This window comes from Erinaceus europaeus, chromosome 7, assembly GCF_950295315.1.
Source record: "Erinaceus europaeus chromosome 7, mEriEur2.1, whole genome shotgun sequence".
Classification (NCBI taxonomy): Eukaryota; Metazoa; Chordata; class Mammalia; order Eulipotyphla; family Erinaceidae; genus Erinaceus; species Erinaceus europaeus.
In genome coordinates this window covers 84,075,724-84,101,652 of record NC_080168.1, presented here as the reverse complement: position 1 = coordinate 84,101,652, position 25,929 = coordinate 84,075,724, and the positions used below count along the sequence as shown (strand labels likewise).

General features: G+C 47.6%; 1 protein-coding gene across 3 annotated transcripts in view; it reads left to right on the top strand.

Moving 5' to 3' along the window:
* The window catches only part of ATP7B (ATPase copper transporting beta), a 77,970-nt gene extending 69,446 nt beyond the window's left edge, over positions 1-8,524 (top strand). For all 3 annotated transcript variants that reach the window (XM_060194882.1, XM_016187480.2, XM_007521570.3), the window contains 5 exons: positions 1,107-1,249; positions 2,889-3,092; positions 3,173-3,290; positions 4,452-4,554; positions 6,455-8,524. In XM_060194882.1, coding sequence (XP_060050865.1) covers positions 1,107-1,249; positions 2,889-3,092; positions 3,173-3,290; positions 4,452-4,554; positions 6,455-6,728 — 842 coding nt within the window. In that variant the 3' untranslated portion in view covers positions 6,729-8,524. The remainder of the gene's footprint in view (positions 1-1,106; positions 1,250-2,888; positions 3,093-3,172; positions 3,291-4,451; positions 4,555-6,454) is intronic.
* Positions 8,525-25,929: the final 17,405 nt, after the last annotated feature.

Here is a 25,929-nt window from a genome sequence, read left to right as displayed (position 1 = left end):
TGACCTGTGGCTGAGTGTTTAGATTCTGTCTTCGAGCTTTATAACTCTACATGAGATTCAAACCTTGTTTTGTTAGTGTTGCTTTCTGCCAGAAGTAAATGCAGTTGCATGTCAGAAACAATACATGTATTGCAGTATTTTGAATGTGCTAGTCAAATAAGTTCCCTCCCCCCCTTCTGTTTCCACCACCATGCTTTTTTCCTAAGTACTTTTTCTTTCTTTCTTTCTTTCTTCCTTTCTTTTTTTTTTTTTTTTTTTGTCACCACAGCACTGCTCATCTCTGGCTTACGGTGGTGCGGGGGATTAAACTTGGGACTTTGGAGCCTCAGCCATGAGAGTCTCATTGCATAACCATTATGCTATCTCCCCCCACCCAAAAAATTACTGTCTTTTTAAAGGGAAAGGAGAAATTCCCTCTTTTTCTTTTAATTATCTTTATTTGCTTATTGAATAGAGACAGCCAGAAATTGAGAGGAAGAAAGAGAGATACAGCGAGACACCTGCAACCCTACCTCATCACCACTTGTGAAGCTTTCCCCCTGCAGGTGGAGGCCTGGGGCTTGAGCCCAAGGCCTTGCACATTGTAATGTGTGTGCTTAAAACCAGGTGTGCTACCTACCACCCGGCCCCCTTTTTCCAAAGTTTTTATAAACTCACACTCCTTTCAGCTTATCAGAGCACTCAACCGGAGGAGCCCTCCTCTCCTGCACACCGCTTGCCCTTTTTCTGTTCTCATCACACTTCATCCTAGAGAGCCTTCTGTTTCAGTACCTGCAGATTTCCTACAGGGGCTGGGAGATAGCTCACACAGTAGAATGCCCACCTTGCCATGCAGCGGGTCTCATTGGATTTGAACTCTTGTACCATATGGGAGTACAAGGGATTGTGCTGGGTGTCTCTCCCTTTCTGTTTCTTTGAAGTAAAAGGCAAAAGGATGTTATTTGTTCTCTAGTCTGCTCAGTGCTCTGCTGACTTGTGTTTACCTGTGGGTATTTGCTACAGGTGTACTTACCTGTGTGCTTAGCCATGAGTGTTGATGTAGTTGTGTTTACTAGTGTACTTTCCTATGGGTATTGCTGTGCATTTACCTTTGGCTGTACCTGCAGGTGTGCTGTGTGCCATGATCGCCATCGCAGATTCTGTCAAGCAGGAGGCAGCCCTGGCTGTGCACACGCTGAAGAGTATGGGCGTGGACGTGGTTCTGATTACAGGGGACAACCGGAAGACAGCCAGAGCCATTGCCACCCAGGTAGGAGCCCAGGGTTAGGGACCCAGGACATCATCCCCCTTAAAGACATGAAGACTTTAAGTCACACAAGCAGTTTGGGGAAAAGGCAGCAGCATGTTTGGGGCTAGTTTTGCATCTGTCCCACCCCGTGTCCAGTGCTTTCTCCATGGGCTCTGTGGGCTCCAAGCCCAGAGCTCACTTCAGTCTGCAGCCCTGTGGAAAGAAATCCCAATTTTCTCTCTATCCTAAGCAATAAAAATAATTATTCTCAGCAATTTTTAAAAAGGGGAATGATTGGAGAGCCAAAATACATGACTTTCTAACCTTATGTTAAGTGGAACTTTGGCTGCTTGATCCTCCTCACTTGTGTGTGCCAGGTCTGTGCTGGCTTCCAAGCAATGCTCAGTGGGCCTGGTTTTTTTTTTTTTTTTTTTTTTTTTTTTTTTTGCCTCCAGGGTTATCCCTCGGGCTTGGTGCCTGCACTATGAATCCACTGCTCCTGCAGGCCATTTTTGTTGCCCTTGTTGTTGTTATTGTTATTGCTATTTTTTGTTGTCATTATTGTTGGATAGGACAGAGGGAAAAATCAAGAGAGGAGAGAAAGATAGACACCTGAAGACTTGCTTAACCACTTGTGAAGTGACCTTGTGAAATGACCCTGCAGGTGGGGAGCTGGGGGCTTGAACCGGGATCCTTACATGAGTCCTTGTGCTTTGCGCCATTTGCGCTTAACCTGCTACACTACCACATAGCCCCCTGGTCCTGGGTTCTGAGCCTGCGCTGTGGTGACATCACCATGCCTGCCTGCCTGCCTGCCTGACCCTGCACTTGGCTATGACTCCTGACAACTCAGTACCTACCTTCCCTTCCCCAAAAGCCCTGTGATTTTGAAAACGAAATTCCTGTGATGCATTTCACAGCAGCCTCTGTCTGGGAGGCCTTCCTTGCTAGCACTGAGCCTGCAGAGTTCCCTTTCGCTCAGCAGCACTGACTAAGCCTGTGAACTCATAGGCTGTGGAAAGGACCAGAGAAAACACCTTCCTTGAGAGGTTCATGGTCAATTGGCTTGTCACTGTGGGTCTGTGAGTGACCAAGTACAGAGCTGTGTGCTCACTGCTCCAACAGAAAGAAGTACAAAGGACATCCAGAGGCTCCTGTCTGTCCCTCCCCACAACCCAGTGTGGTCTGTGCCCTCTTTCCAGGCAGGGTATGCCTGGAGCCTAGTGGTCAGCTGCAAGGAGGAAGAGCGGGAAAGGAGAACTGGCCTTCCCAGTCTGGATGTCTGAGTGCTGCTGGAGAGGCCACAGAGCTGAATGGTGCAGGGTTTTGGGTAGGCCTGTAGGGGCGGCAGAGCCAGGTGGAGGGGAGCTTGGAGAGCAGGCCTGTCCCAAGGGCCTTTGGAGGACTGTGAGCAGGAGAGTTGTGTGCAGAGGAGGTTATCATTTGGGAAGACCACTTGGGAAGAGCTGGCAAAATGGATGTGGGCAGATAAGCCCCACTACGAGGACTATATTAGATTTGGGGGTGGGACAGGGCAGCTTTGCCAGACTGCTTGGAATCAGGGAGCTGGTGGCTAACATCCCTTGCAGGACCTGGCGGGATGGACTGACTCCCCATGTTGTGCATGCACATTTGAATGGCCATCTGACTTTCCTCTCAGGTTGGCATCAACAAGGTCTTTGCGGAAGTGCTGCCTTCTCACAAGGTGGCCAAGGTCCAGGAGCTCCAGAGCACAGGGAGGCGAGTAGCCATGGTGGGTGACGGGGTCAATGACTCTCCCGCCCTGGCACGTGCCGATGTGGGCATCGCCATTGGGACAGGCACGGATGTGGCCATCGAGGCGGCTGATGTGGTCCTCATCCGAGTAAGTGTGACCATGAGGCCTGGCTTCAGTTGGGTGGGGTGTAGGCAGCACCCAGGCTCATCCCTGCTGTCCTCCTGCAGAATGATCTGCTGGATGTGGTGGCCAGCATCCACCTCTCTAAGAGGACCGTCTGGAGGATCCGACTTAACCTGGTCCTGGCGCTCATCTACAACCTGGTGGGGATCCCCATCGCGGCAGGTGGGTGCCTTGTCTGCCCTATGCCTCTGCCTGCTCCTGCCAGAGGGCCCCTTTTGCCCACGGGTTCCTGCTACTCAGCCAGCTGTTCTCACACAGGCTGGCTGGCTGGCTGGCTGGCTGGCTGGCTGGCTGGCTGGCTGGCCAAGAGCTTTTTGGAAACATTGGCTTTATGTTCTCTGCTTTTAAAAATATATATATCTGAATGGGGGCATGGCTCACCCAGTAGAGCTCCCTCATTGCCATGTATGAGGACCTGGGTTCAAGCCCCCTGGCCAATACATGGGAGGCAACTGCAAGGGGGAAGATTCATAAGTGATGGAACAGTGCTACAGTCTCTCTCTTTCCTTCCCTCCCTTCCTTTCCCTTTCACTCTCCCTCTCCCTCTATCAAAAAGAAAAAATATCTGCCAGGAATAGTGGAGTTGTGCAAGCACTGAACCCCTGCTAATAACCCTGGTGGCAAAAAAAAAAAAAAAAAAGAGGGAGAAAGTTGCCGAGATTGGGACTGGGCAGTGGCACACCCAGTATAATGTGTACAATACCAGTTGCAGGGACCTGGCTTCAAACCCCTGGTTCCCACCTGTAGGGAGGAAGTTTCATGAGCAGTGAAGCAAGACTATAGTGTGTCTCCTTCTCTCTCCCTATCTCTCCCTCCCCTCTGAATTTCTCTCTATCTCTGTCAAAAATTATAAGTAGCTGCTGGGAGCAGTGGATTTGTCATGCAGACACCAAACTCCAGCAACAACCCTGGTATCAATGAAAATAAGTAAGTTGCAGGTACAACCCAGATTGCCACCCACTTGGGTCATCACTGAGAAACTGGCCAAGATGCCTGATTACTTACTGTAACTCCATTTTCTGAACTATTTATTAAGACAGAGTCTGACAGGCAACCATCACTGGCAGTTCTGGGGCACCTGCCACATGCCAGTGGAACTCCTCTGATACCCTTGGAACTCCTCTGATGCCACCACTGGGCCATCTTGGGAAAGTCAAGTTGGGGGAGACCCTAGTCCTCTGACAGTGCTTGGCCTGCCCAGCAGTGAGATAGCCCCCCTGCAGTTGGAGTGTGGGAACCTCCTGAGGAGGGGCCCCTGGTAGTGGGCAGCCCAGGGAGGGGTCTGCTTCTTTGAGCTGGTTTGAATACTGCCTTCCCCTGCAGGTGTCTTCATGCCCATCGGTATCGTGCTGCAGCCCTGGATGGGCTCGGCGGCCATGGCAGCCTCCTCCGTGTCAGTGGTGCTCTCATCACTGCAGCTCAAGTGGTAAGTCCCTGTGTGGTAAGAGTGGCCGCAGGCAGTAGTGCCCAGGCCCCAAGACCCTTTCTCACCTCACGAGCACTCTTGGAGCTGGTGCAACCCAGGCTGGGCGCAGGTTCATGATTTGTTCACTTGAAGGACAGTGTTGAGTGAAGCCAAGAGAGAGACAGAATCTGTCAGCATTGCAAGCAGGTAGTTGACCTCTTCAGTCAGCACACATGGGGCCATAGTAGTTCATCTGGACAAGGTGCATTGCTATAAATATATAGGTATAAGATCACTTTGTTTTACTTTTCTTTTATGTATATATGTTTTTAAATATGTATTTATTTATTTTCCCTTTTTGTTGCCCTTGTTGTTTTTTATTGTTGTTGTTATTATTATTATTGATGTCATTGTTCTTAGATAGAACAGAGAGAAATGGAGAGAGGAGGGGAAGACAGAGGGGGAGAGAAAGACAGACACCTGCAGACCTACTTCACTGTCTGTGAAGTGACTCCCCTGCAGGTGGGGAGCCAGGAGCTCAAACCGGGATCCTTACGCCGGTCCTTGCACTTTGCACCACATGCGCTTAACCCGCTGCGCTACTGCCTGACTCCCTTTTTATATATTTTTTAAAAAGATTTTATTTATTTATTAATGATAAATGATAGGGGAGATAGAGAGAAAAAACCAGTCATCACTCTGGTACATGTACTGCCAGAGTCTGAACTAAGGACCTCATGCTTGAGAGTGCAGTGCCTTATCCACTGTGCCACCACCCTGACCACTGTTTTACTTTTCCTTGGCTGTTTTTTATGTCTATTATTCTTTTTTAATATTTATTTATTTATTCCTTTTTGTTGCCCTTGTTTTATTGTTGTAGTTATTATTATTGTTGTTATTGATGTCATCGTTGTTGGATGGGACAGAGAGAAATAGAGATGGGCAAGACAGAGAAGGGGAGAGACAGAGAGACACCTGCAGACCTTCTTCACTGCCTGTGAAGTGACTCCCCTGCAGGTGGAGAGCCGGGGGCTCAAACCGGGATCCTTACGCTGGTCCATGTGCTTTGTGCCACCTGCGCTTAACCCGCTGTGCTACACAGCCCGACTCCCATGTCTATTATCCTTAAGAGGTTTTTTGGGTTTTTTTTTTACCACCATGGTTATCACTGGGGCTCTATACCTGCACAATTTCTACCACTCCTTGAGGACTCTTTAAGATAGAAGTTGAGAGACATAAAAGGAAAGAGAGAAAGAGAGAGACCATAGCACCCCTCCACTACTTGTGAAGCTTCCCCATGCAGTTGCTCCCATGTGGTGGTTGGGGGCTCAAACCTGGGTCCTTATGCCAGGTAGAGTGTGCACCTTGCCAGATGAGCTATTTTCTTACCCGTTAACTTTTCTCTTTTTTTTTTCCTCAATATTGATTTATTTGATTTGATAGGACAGAGAAACTGAGAGAATAGGAAGATAGAGAGGGAGAGAGGAAGAGAGATACCTGCAGCACTACTTCATAATTTATGAAGCTGCATCCTTCTCTAACCCCCCCCCCCACCTGACCCCTACCACAGGTAGAGATCGAAAGCTTGAACCCAGGTCCTTAGGATTGACAACTATGTACACTCAGCCGGGCACACCACCACCTGGCCTCTTACTTTTCCTTTTAAGAACTATTTAATTATGCTTTCATTAGTGAGAGTTAATCCCAGCCTCCTGAGTGTTGAGCATCTAGACTGTCAACTTCTATATCAGGTGAGCTTAGCCTGAGCCCTGGGAGTCCAGTATCCTTCCCTTGAGAACCCCCCAAGGGTTGGGTCCTACATGTTAATGAAAGACTTGGAGGGGAGCCCTTCACCAGGCTCCCCAGGGAAACCCATATCTCCTGACCAGCTCACATGCTCTTGGATCCTTGCCCCCCCCAGCTATAAGAAGCCCGATCGGGAGAGGTATGAGGCCCAGGCCCACGGCCGCATGAAGCCCCTGACCGCGTCCCAGGTTAGCGTACACATCGGCTTGGATGATCGGCGCCGGGACTCACCCAGAGCCACGCAGTGGGACCAGATCAGCTTTGTCAGCCAGGTTTCTCTGTCTTCCCTTAAGTCTGACAAGGTGCCTCGGCACAGCACAGCAGCAGAGGACAGTGGTGACAAATGGTCCCTGCTCCTGAATGACAAAGATGAGGAGCAGTATATCTGACCACTGTAGGTGCCTGCAGACCCAAGAGCTGTCTCTGAGCTGCTGGCCTGGCCCTGCGCACAGTGGGGATCTAGGCTGCCTGCCCTGGACATCTCTATCCTCTTCCCTACCACCCCCTGGCTCACCTGTGTCCCTGGAGACCCTGCTGGGCTCTGGGGGAAGAGAGGACAGTCCTCCCTCTCACAGACCTCTGAGTCAGTGTTGGGATGCCTACCAGAGAAACGAGGGCCATCTCATAGGGACTAGCCTTTCCATGGAACTCAAGAGAAACCTTGATGTTGGGCCCTTTTCTGATGACACCCACATTCACGTGTGTTGCATTGCCGAGACCACAATGACCTCAAATGAACTTGCTGTTTCCTATATGCACGAGCTCTCTGTCTTAAGTCTTCAACACTGGATCCCCGTCATCATTGGGGCAGGACAGACGCCTCACACGGGGCCCCTCCCTCCACTGCTCTGTGGTGCTTCTTGTGTGTGCCTGTGCAAGTGCCCCTGCCCGGGTCTGTTCAATCTTGCCGGCCTCTCTTCAGGCCCAGCAGAGGACTGGCTACATTCCTTAGGTGCCACCTCTATGGAATTGTGGTTTTTCTCTCCACACCACACAGGGTATAGCTGCCCGGCTGGAGTGAGGGCCTGAGGCTTGAGAGACAAGTATCTGAGGAGCTAGAGCGAGGGGAGGCCTGTGGTTCTGGGAGCAGGAGTCCTGTGGGAGAAGTCTGCATTCAGACATGGCATCAGGAGCCTCAAGCCCATGGCCTGCTGTGTGCTGCCACCTCACAGAGTCCAGTGGTGCCCTCCTGTCTACAACTCAGAGGGAGTAGTTAACAGTTGAGTAAGGGTGGGAGGGGAAGAGGTGATCACAACCTCTTCAGGAGCCTTCTATCCCTGCATGGAGCTGGTGCTTCGAGGAGAGATGACCCCCACATCCAAAGGGAGTGTCCATCACTCATGTTCATGACCATATGGCCTTGTAGCAGGGGGATCAGCCGGTTTTAGACTGGAAAGCAGTGACAGTTGACAGAATCACAATAGAAGCAAACCCATACAATCCAAATAAACTCTTAGGTGAAACCCTGCCACACACACAAGTTTTAGTTATTTATTGAGTGTCAGTGACGCCAGGGGCAGAGTAAACACTTTGTCTAGGTTACTTCTAATCCTTCCAATAAACCAGCACAGGAGATAGATATTCTTAGCCATGTTTTTTTTTTTTTTTTAAGATTTTCTTTTTAATTTATTATAGAAAGAGAAAGGAGTTAGAGCACCACTCCAGTACATGCAGTCAATGTAATCAAGCCAGGAACCTTGGGCATGATACTTTACTAGTTGAACTATTTCCCCAGCTGCATGACCATGTTTTACAAGTGGAAAGAAAGCGGGCTTGAGAGGCCAAGTACCTGCCCAGGGTCTCACAACCAGAAGCAAAAGCAAGCCCCAGAAGGGCCCCAGACTCATGTCTGTTAACTGTGAAGCCTGCTCTGACTTTGCTGCCGCCCTGATTGTCAGTTTGCCTGAGAGGAAAAGACTACAGAAAGGCCCCCTGCTCCTAGGAAAGCAAATTCGCCAGGGTTTCCTTGTGTCTTCTGGTTTTCTGTCTCCTCCTCCCCAGTCCCAGCACCTCCTTCGTGCTACCACCCCTCAACCACCCATGGTGTCTTCTCTTTACCTTGGATGTGCTTGGAGGTATGTATGTTCATTGCCTTCTAACAGGCTAATAATCATTGTCTAAAGAATCTCATTGTGCTGATTTTTCAGGAAGCATTTGAACCATAAATAAATTGTGTTTATCTGGACATGAATGTATTTTTCCAAGTGTACAGAAAGAGAACCTTTTAGACATTCAGAATCTAAGTGTGTGGGGGGGGGAGGAATTGGTTAGAAGCCGGCCATGATATCTGGACATGAATGTATTTTTCCAAGTGTACAGAAAGAGAACCTTTTAGACGTTCAGAATCTAAGTGTGTGTGTGTGTGGGGGGGATTGGTTAGAAGCCGGCCATGATTCTTAGAATAAAGGTTCCTTTGATTTGTCTACAGCTCTGCCCTTGACTCTGTGTGCAAGCGGGGGTGTGCTCTCAATAGCACCCAGCAGTGGAGTGAGCACCTTTCCTGAATACTAGGCCTGCCTTCTGTGGGGAGACCTACAGCATAGCCTCCCACAAAAATACCTGTCCATACTCCCTCGGGGTTAAAGAATAGAAAAGCTATTGGGGAGGGGAGGGGATACAGAGCACTGGGGGTGGAAATTGTACCCCTCTTATCCTATGGTCTTGTCAGTGTTTCCATTTTATAAATACATAAATTAAAAAAAAAATACCTGTCCCACTGGGCCAAGCACTGCCAAGCCAGATGACCCTAGGATAAGATTGGACAAGGACACACTTGTCTGGTCAAGGAAGTGTGACTGGACACACTTCCTTGGTGAAAGTGACTCAAGCAAAGGCTTTTCTCAGATGCACACATAGTGATCCAGAGGGCTACATTTTGGGCTCTTTGGCCTGTCTGAACTGTGGGGCTTTGCTGGGAGGCCTCTGAGGACATATGATAAGTGAGCTGTACCAGGACAAGAGAGGACAGTGTTATGTGCCACCCAACTAGAACTCTTTATTTTTTGCCACCAGGGTTATCACTGGGGCTTGGTGCTGGCATGATGACTCCACTCTTGGGGCGGGGTAAAGGGGCTCTTTTTCTTTATTTTCTGGTAGAGACAGAGAAGGAGGGAGAGAGAGAGATGCAATACCACTCATCAGCCTGAGTCCTTCTGCATGGTAACATGTGCCCTCTACTGGATGCACTATCGCCCAGCCCCTAGGGGGTTATTGCTGGGGCTTGGTGCCTATACTATAAATCCACTGCTCCTGTGGCATTTTTTTCTGATTTTTTTTTTTTTTTTTTTTTTTTGGATAGGGCAAAAAGAAATTGAGAAAGGAGGGGAAGATAGAGAGGGAGAGAGAAAGCTAGATACTTGCAGACCTGCTTCACCTCTTGTGAGGCTTTCCCCCAGGGAGTTGGGGGCTTGAAAGAAGATCTTTGTGCTTCGTACTATGTGTGCTTACCCTGGCACACCACCACCTGATGTCCCCTAGGATGTGTTTATTATTTTCTTGGATGGAGACAGAGGCATGGAAAGACTGAAAGAAACAACACCAAGGCTTCCTTCAATATGGTGGGGCCTAGCCTCGAACCTGGGTTGCACATATAGCTGAACAGTGTACTACTAATACCTAAACTAGCTATTTTTCCAGCCCTCCCTAGAATGCTTTTGAATAAAGAAGGGAGGGTGGGAGTAGGAGATAGCTGGCCTGGCAAAGCACACACTTTTTTTTTTTTTATCCAGGTAAATCAAACTTTATTGAAAACAAAACATGTTTCAGCTTGAGAGAGAGATGGAGAGATAGAGAAAAGGTAAATAAACTTACATTGTGGTGGTAGTCTCAAAAGAGAGAAAGCCCCCCCGAAGGTTAACCCCTTTAAAGCCAAAGCCCCGCCTATACCTGTAACCACTCCTATTTCTGAGTGGTACCTTCTCTCCCTCAATAGTGCCTCCTCTAAGAGTATGGACCTAAAATTCTTGATATATATATATGTAACATTTTTATGTATAAAAAGGTAACACTGACAAAAACCAGTGCCCTCAGCAGACCTGGAGGCAAACTTAACAGGGCCCCTAGCTTAAATTAAAGAAAGAAAAAAAGAAAGCACCTGGAAGTTGACACTGTTAGAAAACAAATCCTGTGTGTTTTTCTATTGTTATTATTTTAAAATAAGAAATAGCGACAAGACCACAGGACAAGAGGGGTACAATTCCACACAATTCCCACCACCAGAGTTCTGTATCCCATCCCCTCCCTTGAAAGCTTTCCTATTCTTTTTTAAAAAGTATTTATTTATTTATTCCCTTTTATTGCCCTTGTTGTTTTATTGTTGTAGTTATTATTGTTGTTGTTATTGATGTTGTTGTTGGATAAGACAGAGAGAAATGGAGAGAGGAGGGGGAGAGAAAGATAGACACCTGCAGACCTGCTTCACCGACTGTGGAGCAACTGTCCTGCAGGTGGGGAGCCGGAGGCTCGGAACTGGTGTCCTTGCACTTGGTGCCATGTGCACTTAACCCACTGCACTCTGCCCAACTCCCAGCTTTCCTATTCTTAATCCCTCTGGGAACATGGACCCAACCCAGGGTCATTATGAGGTGCAGAAGGTGGAAGGTCTGGCTTCTGTAGTTGCTTCTCCAATGAACATGGGCATTGGCAGGCTGATCCATACTCCCAGCCTGTCTCTATCTTTCCCTAGTGGGCAGGGATCTGGAGAGATGGAGTCCAGGGTACATTGGTGAGGTCCTCTATCCGAGGAAGTAAGTTTGGCATCGTGTTAACATCTGCAACTTGGTGTCTGGAAAAGCATTGAGATAATAAAGCAGAACAAATGTAAAACATTAATCCCCCAATAAGAGAAACAACTTTAAAAAGATATAAAGCAGAATAAATTGTTTAATAGTCTGGAACCTAAAGGCAAGTTTGGTGTTGGAGAGCTTTGTGGAGCTGCTAAGAGTGAAACCTGGGGCAAGGACATAAACACCATTGTTTGGGTTCATTCCAAAGGGAGATGTCTACTTATCTGCTGTTCTCTTTTGTGTGAAGACAATGATAACAGTTGAAATTACAGGATAGAATATGAGAATGTTAAACAGTGCTGCAAAATCCCAGGGTCTCCTTTATTCTGTTCAAAAAGGTGAATAAACAGATATAAAATTATTCAGAGCATACGATGAAAACTAGAGTTGATGCAAATTTAGCCTTTTTCTCCTTTGAGAGAGAAATGACTATTCCACCCACCCACCCCTTTCCATTTTACCAGAGCACCAGAACACTGCTCAGTTCTGGCTTGTGGTGGTGCTGGGGATTAAGCCTGGAACCTTTGCTGCCTCACTCATTAAGGTCTTTTTGCATAACCATTATGCTACCTCCTATTTTTCCCACTACCACTGGGGATCATTGCCTGCACAACTCTACCATTCCTGGTTACATTCGAGATGGTGAGAACTAGTGGCTTGAACCTGGATCCTCACAAATAGTAAGGTGTGCACTCTACCAGCTGAGTTGCCACCCAGCCCCAACTATTATCCTTAACATAAACACAATACCTGCTAGTAGTAAACAAAACAAAAAAAAAAACCCTGAAGCATATGAAAACATATAAAGGAGGGGAGGCAGCCATAATACTGCACGCCCCAAAGGAAACCCTATGAGCATGATTTTGTGGAGAGATGTCCAATGGAAGAACAAAGCTTTCTGCACATGGGTGGCCCAGTTTGGTAACCAAACTGATAGGTAGTGTAATGTAGTGGACCCCAGGATGGTCCTGCTAGGTGCCTGGGTCTCTGTAAGGCTAGACTGCAGACAACCTTCAAATACTGTGAGGGCTGAGGAGACAGCATAATGGTTCTACAAAACTTATGCCTGAGACTCTGAGGTCCCAGATTCAATTCCCAGCACCTCCATAAGCCAAAACTAAGTAGTGCTCTGATATCTCTCCCTCCCACCCCCTCATAAAATATTTTTAAAAGAATAATAACCTGAGCAAGGATACTGTAAACTCTGTGTCATGATCTATCTTCAGAGATAAGGAAACTAACCCCAAGTGAGACTAGGAATGGACTACCTAGAGGCAGATTATGGATCCAGGTTCAAATACTCTGCAATGGGAAAAAAGCCCCTACTCTATGGTGCCCCCTTGTTCTTGTACCCTGCGGTCCACAGGCCACACTGCTAAGCAGCAGAGACTTGATGTCCCCTGTCCTGCTGAACTCAGCTCGAGAGCAGTGCCCTTTAGCAGGATGGTGTGGTTGAGCTCGGGAGCCACCAGGTGTCTCTCTGACCAAATCAACCTCCTGATCTGTAGCCAGAAATATTCTGGATGCACCTGAAAGTTCACAAAAACATTATCTTAGGGAGTTGGGCGGTAGCACAGCGGGTTAAGCGTGTGAGGACCAGCGTAAGAATCCTGGTTTGAACCCTGGCTCTCCACCTGCAGGGGAGTAGCCTCACAGGTAGTGAAGCAGGTCTGCAGGTGTCTTATCTTTCTCTTCCCCTCTCTCTTCCCCTCCTCTCTCCATTTCTCTTTGTTCTATCCAACAATGACAACATCATCAATAATGATAACTACAACAATAAAACAACAAGGGCAACAACAACAACAAAAAGAATAAATAAATATTTTTTAAAAGAAACATTATCTTAATGGAAATGTGGGGGCTGGGGCAGAGTGTGAGGCTGGAGTTCACACCTCATACCACCACCCCCAGTCTCAGTGTGTCTGTACCTGGGCTTGCTATCCAGGGCTTCTGAGCCCCTCAGATCTTCACAGATCTGCACAGAATACATTGCTGGGCTCCCTCAACAGTAAATTTCCTTCAACATGTGCACTTGAGCTCCTTCCTTCCTCCCTTCCTCCCTTCCTCCTTTCCTTCCTTTCTCTCTTCCTCCCATTCTTTCTGCCATCAGGGTTATTGCTGGGTCTCAGTGCTTGCATGATGAATCCACCACTCCTGGTAGGTTTTTTTTTCCTTCCTTTTTATCTTTTTCTTAAAAAAAAAAAATATATATATATATAAATATAAATATATATATATATATATATATATATATATATATATACTGAGGAATTGAAAGGGAAGGGGAGATAGAGAGGGGAAGAGGGGCACCTGCTTATACTCCTGAAGTTTTCCCTGCAGGTGGAGACCAACTCAAACTCTGGTCCTTGTATATAGTAATGTGAGCACTCTACTGGGTGTACTGCTCTCCCCCCCCCAGCCCCTGGTACTATCTCATTTGTATATATTAAAGAATTTTAAATAGTTCAGTGATTATTTATTTATTCTACCAGAGCACTGCTCAGCTCTGGTGGTGTGGGGGATTGAATCTGGGACCTTAGAGCATCAGGCATAAGAGTCTCTGCTTTCTACCCCTGCCCACCCAGTGATTTTTTAAAATTTTTATTTATTTATTATTGAATACAGATAGGGAGAGACAGAGCACTCAACAGGTATGAGCTGTTCTTATTGTCCTCAAGAGTGATACTGAATTCTAGGAGGAAAAAACCCAACTCAGCCTTTCCACCCCAAGGAGGAGCCAGTCATTAGAGCGCCCCCTGGCTGGGCCAGAGGAAGTGCCTGCTTTGGGGTCTGCTTCCCAGACCTCCTGGGCTGTGCAGTTTGCTGTCAAAGGGGTGGCCTCTCTCCAGCTGCTGATCACCAGGCTGCACTGTCACTTCTCTGGTCTCCCAGTGGGCTCAGAGTAGGAGGCTCCATCACACTGTAGTCATTTCTGCTATCCAGTGCACTGTACAGATTGAGTGACTCATCCCTCAACCCCACTCCCGCCTGCCTTGTGTGAATGTGGATACATGCCTGAATAAGAACAGTTATTTTGTGTAAGGATCCCAGTTCAAGCCCCTGGCTCCCCACCTGTAGGTGTCTATCTTTTTCTCCCCTTCTCTGTCTTCCCCTCTTCTCGATTTCTGTCTCTCCTATCCAACAACAGCAGCAGTGACAACAATAACAACAACAAAGGCAACAAAAATGGAAAAAAATGGCTGCCAGGAGCAGTGGATTCATAGTGCAGCCATTGAGCCCCAGCAATAACCCTGGAGGCAAAAAAAAAATTATTGGGCCTTATCTTCCATTCCTCCTGAGTATTAAAAGTTAGCCGACTGCTGAGCCGACAGCATTTTCACTCTTTAAAGCAACACTTTTCTTCCTGCAGATTCCTCACAGCAGATAGTGAGGTGAGTGGCTTATGTCTATTACTCAGTGAAGCAGCTATTCCCTGAGATTCCAAGAAACGCTGGCTTCTCAGTGACTGGTGACTGAGAATCACTGGGGTGCTGGCAGCTGGGTTTAGCCCTGGGCTGAGTGAGAGCGGCAACTGCTTTGTCTTGGTTGAAAAAGGGCCACGCTAGCCCTGGGAGGGACTCCAGCAGCCAGACAATTAAAAGAAGCTGATCACGGGCTAATCTTCATGGGGATTCAGGGCCAGCAAGGTGCAGATCCTGCACCTAGAAGCATGGGCAGGGGAGACCCCAGGTGCACACACGCTCGTGTCAAATGGGCAGAATGAGAGCCTGTGCTTTAGGAAAGAGAGTTGGGGAGGAGAGTCCTATGTGAGGAGGAGGGTAGCATTTGAAGTGTGGGGTTGTGGCTTTCCAAGAGATTAAGAAGGACCCAAGGGGGCAGAGAGACAGACACTCAGTGGAAAGCTAAGTAGCCAGCTTGGTTGAACAGGGTTGCTGGGAGGCAAGGTGGCCCTCAGAGGACCCAAGTTGGAAGTTGTCCTAAGACATATGCCCTGGGATCCTAGGACCTGATCTGACCACTGAAGGACAGAATAGGGAGAATGCCACCCCTTGGCAAGTGGCTAGCAACAGAACTGATCTTCCCACAACACCACGGGGTATGCCTGAGGGATCTTGCCAGGATCTTACATGAAACTTCTCTAAGAGGTGAGCAGGGATTGCTAGAGATGAGAGGGAGTGTTTGTTCCAGCCAGGGAGAGGCTGGACAGTCTGAGACCGGGGAGCACCACTCAGGCAGGATCAAGGGAGGCAGTTGAGAGCTGGATGTGGGCTTCTTCCTCTCTTTCTTCCTCTGAAGAGGGACACCCAGCACCTGACCTCACCCCTTTATCTCAACAGTGAATGCAAGAGTGCAGATGAAAGGGGGAATTTCAACATTGGCCCCTGTGGTCTCAGTCCCACTAATGACTCTCAACAGGCTCATTGCTCCCTCCCCAAAACTGGTATGGGGAGGGGCTGTTAGTAAAGAGAGTGTGGGGGCCAAGCAATGGAGCATCCGATGGAGTGCACATGTTACCATGTACAAAGACCTGGGTTTGAGTCCTAATCCCCACCTTTAAGGGGGGAAAGGCTTCTAAAGCAGTGAAGTGGGTCTGCAGGTGTATATCTTTCTCTCTCCCCCTCCTTTCTCAATTTCTCTCTGTTCTATCCAATAAAATGGAAAAACTGGCCACCAGGAGCAGTGGATTCATGGAGCCCCAGCAATAACCCTGGAGGCAAGAAAAACAACAAAAAAAAAGGCTACTGAGAGTAGTGGATTCATGTTAGCACTGAGCCCCAGTAACAACCCTGGTGGCAATAAAGAAAGACAGAGATAGAGGCAGAGACAGAGAAAGAATGTCTACACCACATGTTGAGTGGCTCCACGTGGCAGAAAACATAACAGGCAGCCAGCAGCTGTGATGAGGTGTATGAAAGAAGCAGCCACCTCTCTCTGGGTCTAGGACTGAGGAGGGTATGCTTTCCACCCACAGAACAGAGCTGACTCCTCTCCTTACCCAGTCCCCAAGCTGGTGGTTATTCCTTACATTTAGAGGTGGCTCACTGAACCCCAAAGGTGGGAGCATACCCAAAAGCAGCTCCCCCACCTGAGAACAGAGGACCCAAACATATATCTGAGCTGGAGTTTGTGTTTGGGAAGAAAATCTCCTGAAGTGAACTCCCAAAGTCTGCCAGCTCCAGAGGAAGGACCTCTCATCTCCACAGGAGGGTTTGAGGGACTGAAGGGCTTGGACGGTTCTTCTTTCGCCGGTCCCTGCGCTTTGTGCCACATGCGCTTAACCCACTGCACCACTGCACCACTGCCCGACCCCGGACGGTTCTTATTTATGTCCCTTCTCTCTTCCCTCCTTCCTATCTCACCTTCCCCCTCCATGATGTTGGGGGGGGGGGTTACTGGTTTATAGTATAATTACTGACACATATGTACGGCCTTTCATCTCCCTGTATTAGCTATCTATAAGACATTCTCCCAGCGTAGGTCCCCTTCTACCATCATGCACCAGGACACTAGAGCTCCTCCATCCCATCCCCCTTCCCCCTTCCCGGAGTCCTTTGCTTTGGTGCAATACCCTCCTGTCTTTCTTGCCTCTTTCTCTTTGACTGGTGGGTTTAGAGCTGTTTGCCTCACCAGGGTTGCTCAGTCCTGGTTCTCAGCCTCTGAGCGGTGGCCGCCACTAACTTCCTAGGGGCCTCATCCTGAAGGACAGTGAGGTTGAGCCCCAAGACACTTCAGCTGCTGCCTGTTGCCTCTCCAAGTCCACTGGTAGGTCTGGCACAGAAGGTCTGTCTTGACCTTCACAAGCCACTGATAGCAGTGCTGCCCTGAGAACCAGAGCATCACTGGCACAACTGATACCAGGGAGCAAAGCAGGACCTCATTCCCACCAGTCCAGCATTGTTTCTCTGCCACACCGCCTCCCAGATTGCTGACCTGTCTGTCCATCTGATAGCGTCCTTGTGCCTGGTCTGGCAAGGCAGGTTGCCCAATGTGTGGCCCTAAGTCCACTCCCCAGAGAAGCTGAGCCCTTCTCTCCAGTTTTGTCTCTTCTGACATATCTGACCTGTCCCTGGCCCCCCTCATGCACAATGTTTGGGGTGCCCCACAGGCAGCTCTATCCACCCTGCTGTCCAGAACTCATGCAGCTCTAACGCTCCAGTTCCCTCATGTCAGGGGACAAACGTGTAGAGGTTCCCAACAGACCTTCCTACCCAGCAGAGTCTGAGAGGAGTGGCCCCAAACCAAAGCACCCTGACTGCCAGCCAGTCCATGATGACCCTTCCTCATACTCTCTCCCCACTTAGAGCCCACCCAGTTGTGTCTGACCCAGGGGAGAAGCTAAGCATTTGTTTGCTGAATCACCATCCAAAATCTTGTCTTTCTCCTTTTCTAGTCCTGGGCTTAAAACAATGTAACTTTTCTTCATGTGGAAAAAATAACACCAGGTAATCCATAAGTGGTTTTTATCAGAAGCCTGTTTAAGCACTGCTGCAAAAACAGAGGCGGCAGAGCTGTATCTTTCTATTAAGATGTCAAAAGCATGCTGAGAACATGCCCTTTGATCCCCATCCTATAAATCTCAATTAAAACACCTTTCTTCCGGGAGTCGGGTGGTAGCCCAACGGGTTAAGCACACGTGGCGCCAAGCACAAGGACTGGTGTAAGGATCCCAGTTCGAGCCCCTGGCTCCCCACCTGCAGGGGAGCCGCTTCACAGGCAGTGAAGCAGGTCTGCAGGTGTCAACCTTTCTCTCCCTCTCTCTGTCTTCCCCTCCTTTCTCCATTTCTCTCTGTCCTATCCAACAACGACAACATCAATAACAACAACAAAACAAGGGCAACAAAAGGGGATAAATAAACAAATATTAAAAAAAAAATCAGAAAACACCTCTCTTCCTCCCAGCCGCTGACTTTGTACCTGGATTCTCACATAAGCAAGCCAGTAGCTGTTTGATGCAGTGATTTTGGTCCTGCCAGGAAGGTGAGCTCCCTCCTGTGGCCTCCATGCTCATCCTCAGAACACTGGGTGTGGAGTGTGAATGGCACAGAGGTGAGGTAAACATTCTCTCTACCAAGGGGGACGCTGTAGAGCAAACAGCACAGGGAAGCCTGGCAAGGCAGTGGTGGGTGGCATAAAAGGAAAACAATGTAAAGAGTTTCACTGTAAGCATGCTGCACAGGAAACAGCCGAATGAACACTGGCAGGGAAATGAGTAGGCACGCTGGGTCTCTCACCAAGCGAGACACTGCTCACCATTCAAGATGAGTGAGCGGCTGGGAGGTGGCATAGTGGGGAAAGCGTCCGAGCTTCAAGCACAGGATCCTGAGTTCAATCCCTGACAATGCATATGCTAGAGTGATACTCTAGTTCTCCTCCTGCCTCACCCTTTCTTTTTCAATAAGTAAATAAATAAATATTTCAGAGTAAAAAGAGCAAGTGACTCAGATCGACATGTAGCACATGGGGACTTTCAAAAGCACAATGCTGAGTAAAACAAAAGATGTCACAGACAGACACAGATAGTGAAACTGCTTTCTGCAAACAAAGCAAAAACGGTTCCTTGTGTCGTGTTGTCAGCACAGTTCTTCTCTTTTTCTGTAGTCAAAGTTCACGGAGCTTAATCAGTGGTTGACTGTGAAGAGTAAAGGGGAAAAAAGATACAGGGGAGTCAGGGAGATCTCTGAGGGGTACACTAGGGTCTCCAGCTATACATGTAACGTGTCATTTTTAATAGCATGAAGCAAGTATGCCAGAATGTCAGAAGTCGTTAAATCTGGGTGGTGGGGACACTTTGTAAATGTATTTTTAAATATTTTATTTTGGATAGAGACAGAAATTGAGAGGGAAGGGGTGGAGGAGAGAGACACCTGCAGCACTGCTTCAGCACTCATGACACTCCATGCCACTCCCTGCAGGTGGATACAGGGGGCTTGAATCCTGGCTCATTTGTACATTGTACCGTATGAACTCTACCAGCTGTGCTACCACACAGAGCCTATTTTATGTATATTCAGATATGTCTAAAACACATGTGGGTCAGGAATTGGGGGGGTGGTTAGACTTGCATTGCAGAGCAGGGTTTGTGTGGGGAGTAGAGGGGCTGCATGTCCTGGGCCCTGCACAGTCATACCAGGAGAGGGTGAAGAAGGAAAAGCCAGAGCTAGGTTCAGGAGGGGCAAAGGAACAGACCTAGGACGATGCAGATGTGGGGATCCAGAAACTAACTTCCTTTAGTTTTTTAAAAAAAAGTCAGCTGCTTGGTATATAGAAATACTAGCACACCCACCACCCACTGGCCCAGGAAGCTGCATATCTACCCTCACCACAGGGTTTGGGTGGGTGGGATGGGACACAGTCTTTTGGTGGTGAGAATGGTGTTTATGTACACTCCTAGTAAAGTGTAGCCATATAAATCACTAGTTAATTAATATGAGAGGGGGAATATTAATTGTATGTCTTGAAGTTTTTAAAACACAGACTGAGCCTTTTTAATATATAGGCTGTGTATTTGATATGCGGACTCTCTCAAAAGCCTAGACCGAGTAGATCAGAAGCAACCAATGGCACAGCTATATACAAGATACTGGGCACTATACCGCAAACCCTAACAAAAGGACTTTTCAAAGTTAACCCAATTACCAAATAATGTGATGATAACATTAACTATCCATTGTCTTTTTGAACCCTAAGACAGCAGGAACCTCACATCTCCACTATAGAGCCTATATATCCCCCAGTCCTGGAACCTTAGGATAGGGCCCACTTTCCCTCATGCCCCTCCCAATCCGTATCAAATAATACTGCATCTGCCGATCGCAACCTAATCAACACAATGATTGCCACCTCAACATGCTTCAGTTCAGACTGTGTCCAGAGACTTCACATGTGGAATGACAACCCTTCAGCTTCATTACTCGGGTGAGACCTTTCCTTTCATAGTATTCTCTCATTCCATCTCAGGTGGTTCACTTTCTAACAAAGTCCCAAAACCTAGATATAGACCAGGTTCTGTGAGAGAGAGCATATGTTCACACGTATCCATAAACTAGAGAAAAATATATACCTGAAAGCAGAAGTACACTAGAGTTTGCAGTGAGTACCCCCCTAACACTTCCTCTCTACTATTCCAACCATTGGATCCATGATTGCTCAACAATTTGTTTGGCTTTGTATGTTAACTCTCTTTTCAGCCACCAGGTTCCAGATGCCATCAGGATGCTGGCTAGTCTTCCCTAGACTGAAGACCCCACCAATGTGTCCTAGAGCTCAGCTTCCCCAGAGACCCACCCTACTAGGGAAAGAGAGAGGCAGACTGGGAGTATGGACCAACCAGTCAACATCCATGTTCAGCGGGGTAGCAATTACAGAAGCCAGACCTTCCACCTTCTACAACCCACAATGACCCTGGGTCCATGCTCCCAGAGGGATAGAGAATGGGAAAGCTATCAGGGGAGGGGGTGGGATGTGGAGATTGGGTGGTGGGAATTGTGTCGAGTTGTACTCCTCCTACCCTATGGTTTTGTTAATTTATCCTTTCTTAAATAAAAAAATAAATTTAAAAAAAGAAATACTAGCACAGTGAATCCTCATATTTTGGCTCTGAATTAACTCATTGTCAAGATTTCCAGCAACTCTCCTCCCCATCCCCCTTGGGATTGTCCTCAGTGCTGTATGTAGCCCCAGGAGAAAGAAGCAAGATGTCACAGTTTCATGGTGACAAATATAATCTAGCTAACCTCTGCTTTTCTGGATTCTCCACCTTTGAGAAAAAACACATGAGCATCATTTCTTGTTCATTAAATAGACTTAATAGGAGATTTATGATGATTAAATCAGGCATGATGTGACCTGGGGATGTGGTTGCTGTTGGCCTTTGGCTAAACTGACCTTGGCAATCAAGCAATTACTCCAGGCAGCACTGACAGCCTGCTTCCCTTCATCCAGTATGTGTCTGGGAACACCCCTCCCCACACACTCACCCATACACACACCCACACACAGAGGGCTGAGCAGAGGCTCAGGGCTTGGTGGCTGTCCCTTGGCACATGTCAGCTTTGCCAGTCAGTCTCTTGTGGTATGTTTGCAATTGTGCAGCTGGCAAGCAGCTTCTGGCCTTCTCTTCCTGTCTTACTTCTCCCACATGCATCAGAAGTCCCATCCGAGATGCCTGGTGACCACAGAACACAGCTACACAATGCAGTCATTTTGCATGTTGCTTCTGGAGCCTGTGTTGCTTTTTTTTTTTTTTTTAGAAAGATGTGAAATGTTTGTCCTGTCAATGCATTATGCCAACAACTGGAGAGCAGGCTGTGCTTCCTACCTGTCATAATTATCAGGAGGTTTCTGTTCATTAGTATCCCCTTCTCCCGCCAAGGGTTACCCCAAGGACCGCAGACCAATACCAGGGAGAGCCCTGTAGCCCAGAGGCTCTGGTTTCCATAGCTTGGTGCAGCTTGGCCTGGATGTGGGTTATTTTAAGCCTCCCCTGCAATGCAGCTACATACCCAGAGGAAGAGGCTCCTGAGACCTGCTCAGCAGGGAACAGCTTGCTAAGCGAAGAGGGTTGCTGGCACAGGGAACTGGCAGGCTCTATCATTACAGTCAGTCCAAGACTCCTGCTGGATTGTCCCTTTAGGGGCCACTCCTCCCATTCTTTTTTCTCTCTCTTTTTCTTTCTTTCTTTCTTTTTTTTTTTTTTTTTTTTACAAGAGTTCTCTGTTCTGGCTTCTAGTGGGTGGTGCTGGAAATCAGACCTGAGACCTCCAGTGCCTTAGGCCTGAAAGTCTTTTTGCATAACCATTATGCTATCTCCTCATCCCTTATTTAAGATTTTATTGCCACCAGGGTTATGGCTGGAGTTCAGTGCCTGCACAATCCCACCATTCCCAGAGGCCATTTTTTATTTCCTTTTTCTTATTCAGTAGAAACAGAGAGAAATTGGGAGGAAAGGGGGAGATAAAAAGAGTTAAGAGAGGAAGAGAGAAAGATATCTGTAGCACTATTTCACCACTTGTGAAGCTCCCCCCCCCCCAGGTGGAAACAGGAAGTTTGAACCCAAGTCCTTGCACATGGTGTGTGCACTCTTACTGAGTGGGCCACAGCCTGCCCCCTTACAACCTTCTCGTTTCTTTTTTTAAATTTTTTAAAAATTTATTTTAAAAAGGAGACATTAACAAACCCATAGGATAAGAGAAGTACAACTCCACACAGTTCTCACCACCAAATCTCCGTATCCCATCCCCTCCCCTGATAGCTTTCCTATTCTTTATCCCTCTAGGAGTATGGACCCAAGGTCATTGTGGGATGCAGAACCTTCTCATTTTTTTTAGTGCCAATGTAATGTTTTTTTAAAAAATCCCACAGGTACAAGCAAACTGTTTCATCTGGCTCTTTGGTTATGTGTTAAGGATTTTGTCACATTAGAATTCTTTCCTTTGGCCCTGCCCTTTGAGGAAAGACCAAGAGTAGAGGAAAGATATGACCCCAACCAGATTCCATGTGAATCTTTAGTTTCCGAACAATAACAGAGCAGACAGCCTAGGGATGCAGAGTCAGCTACGTAATTTGAAGTCTGACTCAGGAGGTTTCAGGCATGAAGAGGAGAAGCAGCAGTCGTAAAGTGACATTTCCAGAAGATTTTTGCTTACAGGACCCGTTAGTCCTGAGAGTCAGACAGAACTCTGGGCTCAGGAGGGTGAGTTCTATCATCTGAAGCTCCTTCTCATGAGCATTCCCATCAACCTGACTGCACAGCTCCCAAACTGTTTTTCTTTTCCTTTTATTTTCCCCTTTTGCTTTCTTCCCGTCTCTCTCTCTCTCTCTGTCTCTCTCTCTTCTTTTTTTTTTCCAGAGCACTATTCAGCTCTGGGGATTGAACCTGGGAGACCTTTGCTGCCTCAGGGACAAGAGTCTTTTTACATAACAGTTATGCTGTCTCCCCAGTCCTCAAACTATTTCTCCTGCTTCATTTATTCATACACTCACTCATTCATTCACTCCCTGTGAATAAGACTGAGTCCCAGTTCTTTGGCCTCTGCTGGTGTGGGGGCAGGGAGTAAGTCTCCTTCCACAGTTGGTTCCAGTGTGGAAGCCTGGTTGGATGTGGGCCCAGGAGCCCACAGGGACTTCTTGTCCTTTCATAGGAGGGCTGGCCTGGCTCTGAGTTGTGGGTCTCACAGTACTTTGTGACCTGGCACCCCAGGAAAAGACTGGTCACTCCGGCAGGGAGCCCACATCTATTTACAAACTGAGTGCCTTAGGGTCTGGCTCCCCTGTATTCTGTGTATTCTCTCTCTCTCTCTCTGTGTGTGTGTGTGTGTGTGTGTGTGTGTGTGTGTCTCTGTGTGTGTGTCTCTCTCTCTCTGTCTCCTCTCTCTCTCTAGCACTGACAACCTGCTTCCCTTCATCTAGTATGTGTTAAAGAGACTGCGACTGTGTTAAATACAAGGGCATTTGGGAACACCCCCACCCCCACCCCCACACACAGAGGGCTGAGCAGATACTCTGTATTGGAATGGTAATGCATGATTATAGTACAGTTGTTGACATATGGGTAAAATTTCTCATATTCTCAAAGTAAGTGACTGCAAAACACTCTCACCTCCAACTTGTGTCTTTTTCCACCAATACACACCCAAACTCCCACCCCCACCCTAAGTCCCCTCTTTTCCTGCCCTCCCCAGAGCTTCATGCTCTTTCTTTATTTTATTTTAATGAAAGAGAGGTGCAGAGAGAATGATAACTACTCAGCTCTGGGATTGAACCTGGGACCTCTGAGCCTCAGGCATGAAAATCTTCTGCATAACCATTATGCTGTGTCTCCAACCAAACCCCCCCCCCATCTCCATGCTTTATATTCTTATCATTAAAGTAACCCTAGAACTTCACCCATGAAAGAGCAAATGCTAAAAATACCAGTTAATGTTGCTGGGCCTATAGTAGCAAGCACAGCCACGCACTTTAGGATTTTTCCCTCTATGAGTATTGCTGATCTCAGTGTTGGCACTAGGAATCCACGGCTCCTATTGTGTATTTTTTTTTCTTTTCATTTTATTGCATAGGACAGAGAGAAATTGAGAGGGGAGAGGGAGATAGAGAGTGAGAGAAAAAGACCGACCTGCAGACCTGCTTCATTTCTTGTGAGGCATCTACCCTGCTGGTGGGGAGCCAAACCCGTATCCTTGCACTTAGAACTATGTGCACCACCGCCCCCCTCCCAGCACTTTCTCAGATCTTTATTTGTCCTCACTGTCATTGATGCTGCAGGATCTCAGAACCTGCTGGAATATCTAAGTTGCTGTAGGAGCTGCCTCCGGCCTACATGTGAGGCTACTGGAACCCTAAAATCTTCCTTCCCATCACATGTGCTCTAGTGAGGCACTTTTTCTCCCACAACCCTACTGGTCAGTCTGTTTACTCAGTTATTTCTTCCTTTGAGTCAAATGCTTCAGAGAGCCCCATCAGTTCATGGAGGAACCAGCCTTTGCCAGGAAGCTCTGTTGACACCCTTAGCTATAAATAGCCCAGTATTTGTTCTGGTGACCCCAGCCAGGCCTGCTTTTTGCTGGGCAATTATTTCAGTCCCCTGAGCACACACAGCCTATGGAAAATCAGAGAGACTCTCCAGCCCAGATGTGGAACCCACTGCTGGGGTGCACTGCATGGCCTTCTGGGGTGCAGGGATAGGCTTCACTTACTCTGCTCTGGGGTGCAGGGATGGGCTTCACTTACTCTGCTCCTCAGAGCCTGAGCTATAAGCCCACCTGTCTGCTGCAGAGTCCCAACCAGCAAAGCTACTCCTTTCACTCAGGTTCTGTAAAGGAAAGCTGAGTCATTCATTAGTGAGTTGTCCTCAGACACTCAAGGAAGGTTTCTGTTTCTCTGAAAACCAGACTGCAGCCTTTAATATTCATTCATTCATTCATTCATTCATTCATTCATTTTTCCATAAGGGTTATTTCTAGGGCTCAGTGCCTGCACAACTCTATACTCTTGAAGGCCATTTTTCCTTTTTCTTTTGATAAAGGGTCAGAGACAGAGAAGGAGAAGAAATGAGAGTTTAGAGAGAGACAGAAGACTGGATGGTGGTACACCTGGTTGAGTGCATATGTTACAATGTGTAAGGACCCAGGTTCAAGCCCCTGTCCCCACCTGCAAGAGGAAAGCTTCACAAGTGGTAAAGCAGTTGTGCAGGTGTCTCTCTCTATCTCCCCCTTCCTCTCAATTTCTGGCAGTCTCTATCAAGTAAATAAAGATAATTAAAAAATAAGAATTAAATAAAGAGAAAGACCTGCAGCACTGCTCCATTAGTCATAAAACTTGCCTGCTGCAAGTGGGGACCAGGGGCTTGAACTCAGGTCCTTATATATGGTAACATGTGCACTCTACCATGTGAGCCAGCACCGGCTCCCTGAGTGCACTCTTTACATGTTGTATGGACTATGAGCTCACCATCCCTCCACCTTTTTTGAGAGCCAGGGGGCTTCTGGACATCATTGGTTTTCCAACTGATTCTGTGCAAGATTTGTCCCCGGGTCCTCAGCCCTGTCAGCACTCCCTTTGCGAACGTATGAGCCAGAAGAAAGGCTCAGATTGCTGCTGACTCCAGGCTTTCCTTTGAATGCCTCCAAGAAGCTGCTGTGCAAATATAAGGTCCCAAGAGGGCAAAGAGGGATCTCCTTGGCAGTGGGGAAGAGTCAAGTGCCGACCTCGCAGCACACTGCAGCTTGCTGGACAAGTTTTAACTACCCAACCAGATGATACTTTTTTCTTTTCTCTTTTCTTTCTTTCTTTCTCTCTTTCTTTCTTTCTTTCTTTCTTTCTTTCTTTCTTTCTTTCTTTCTTTCTT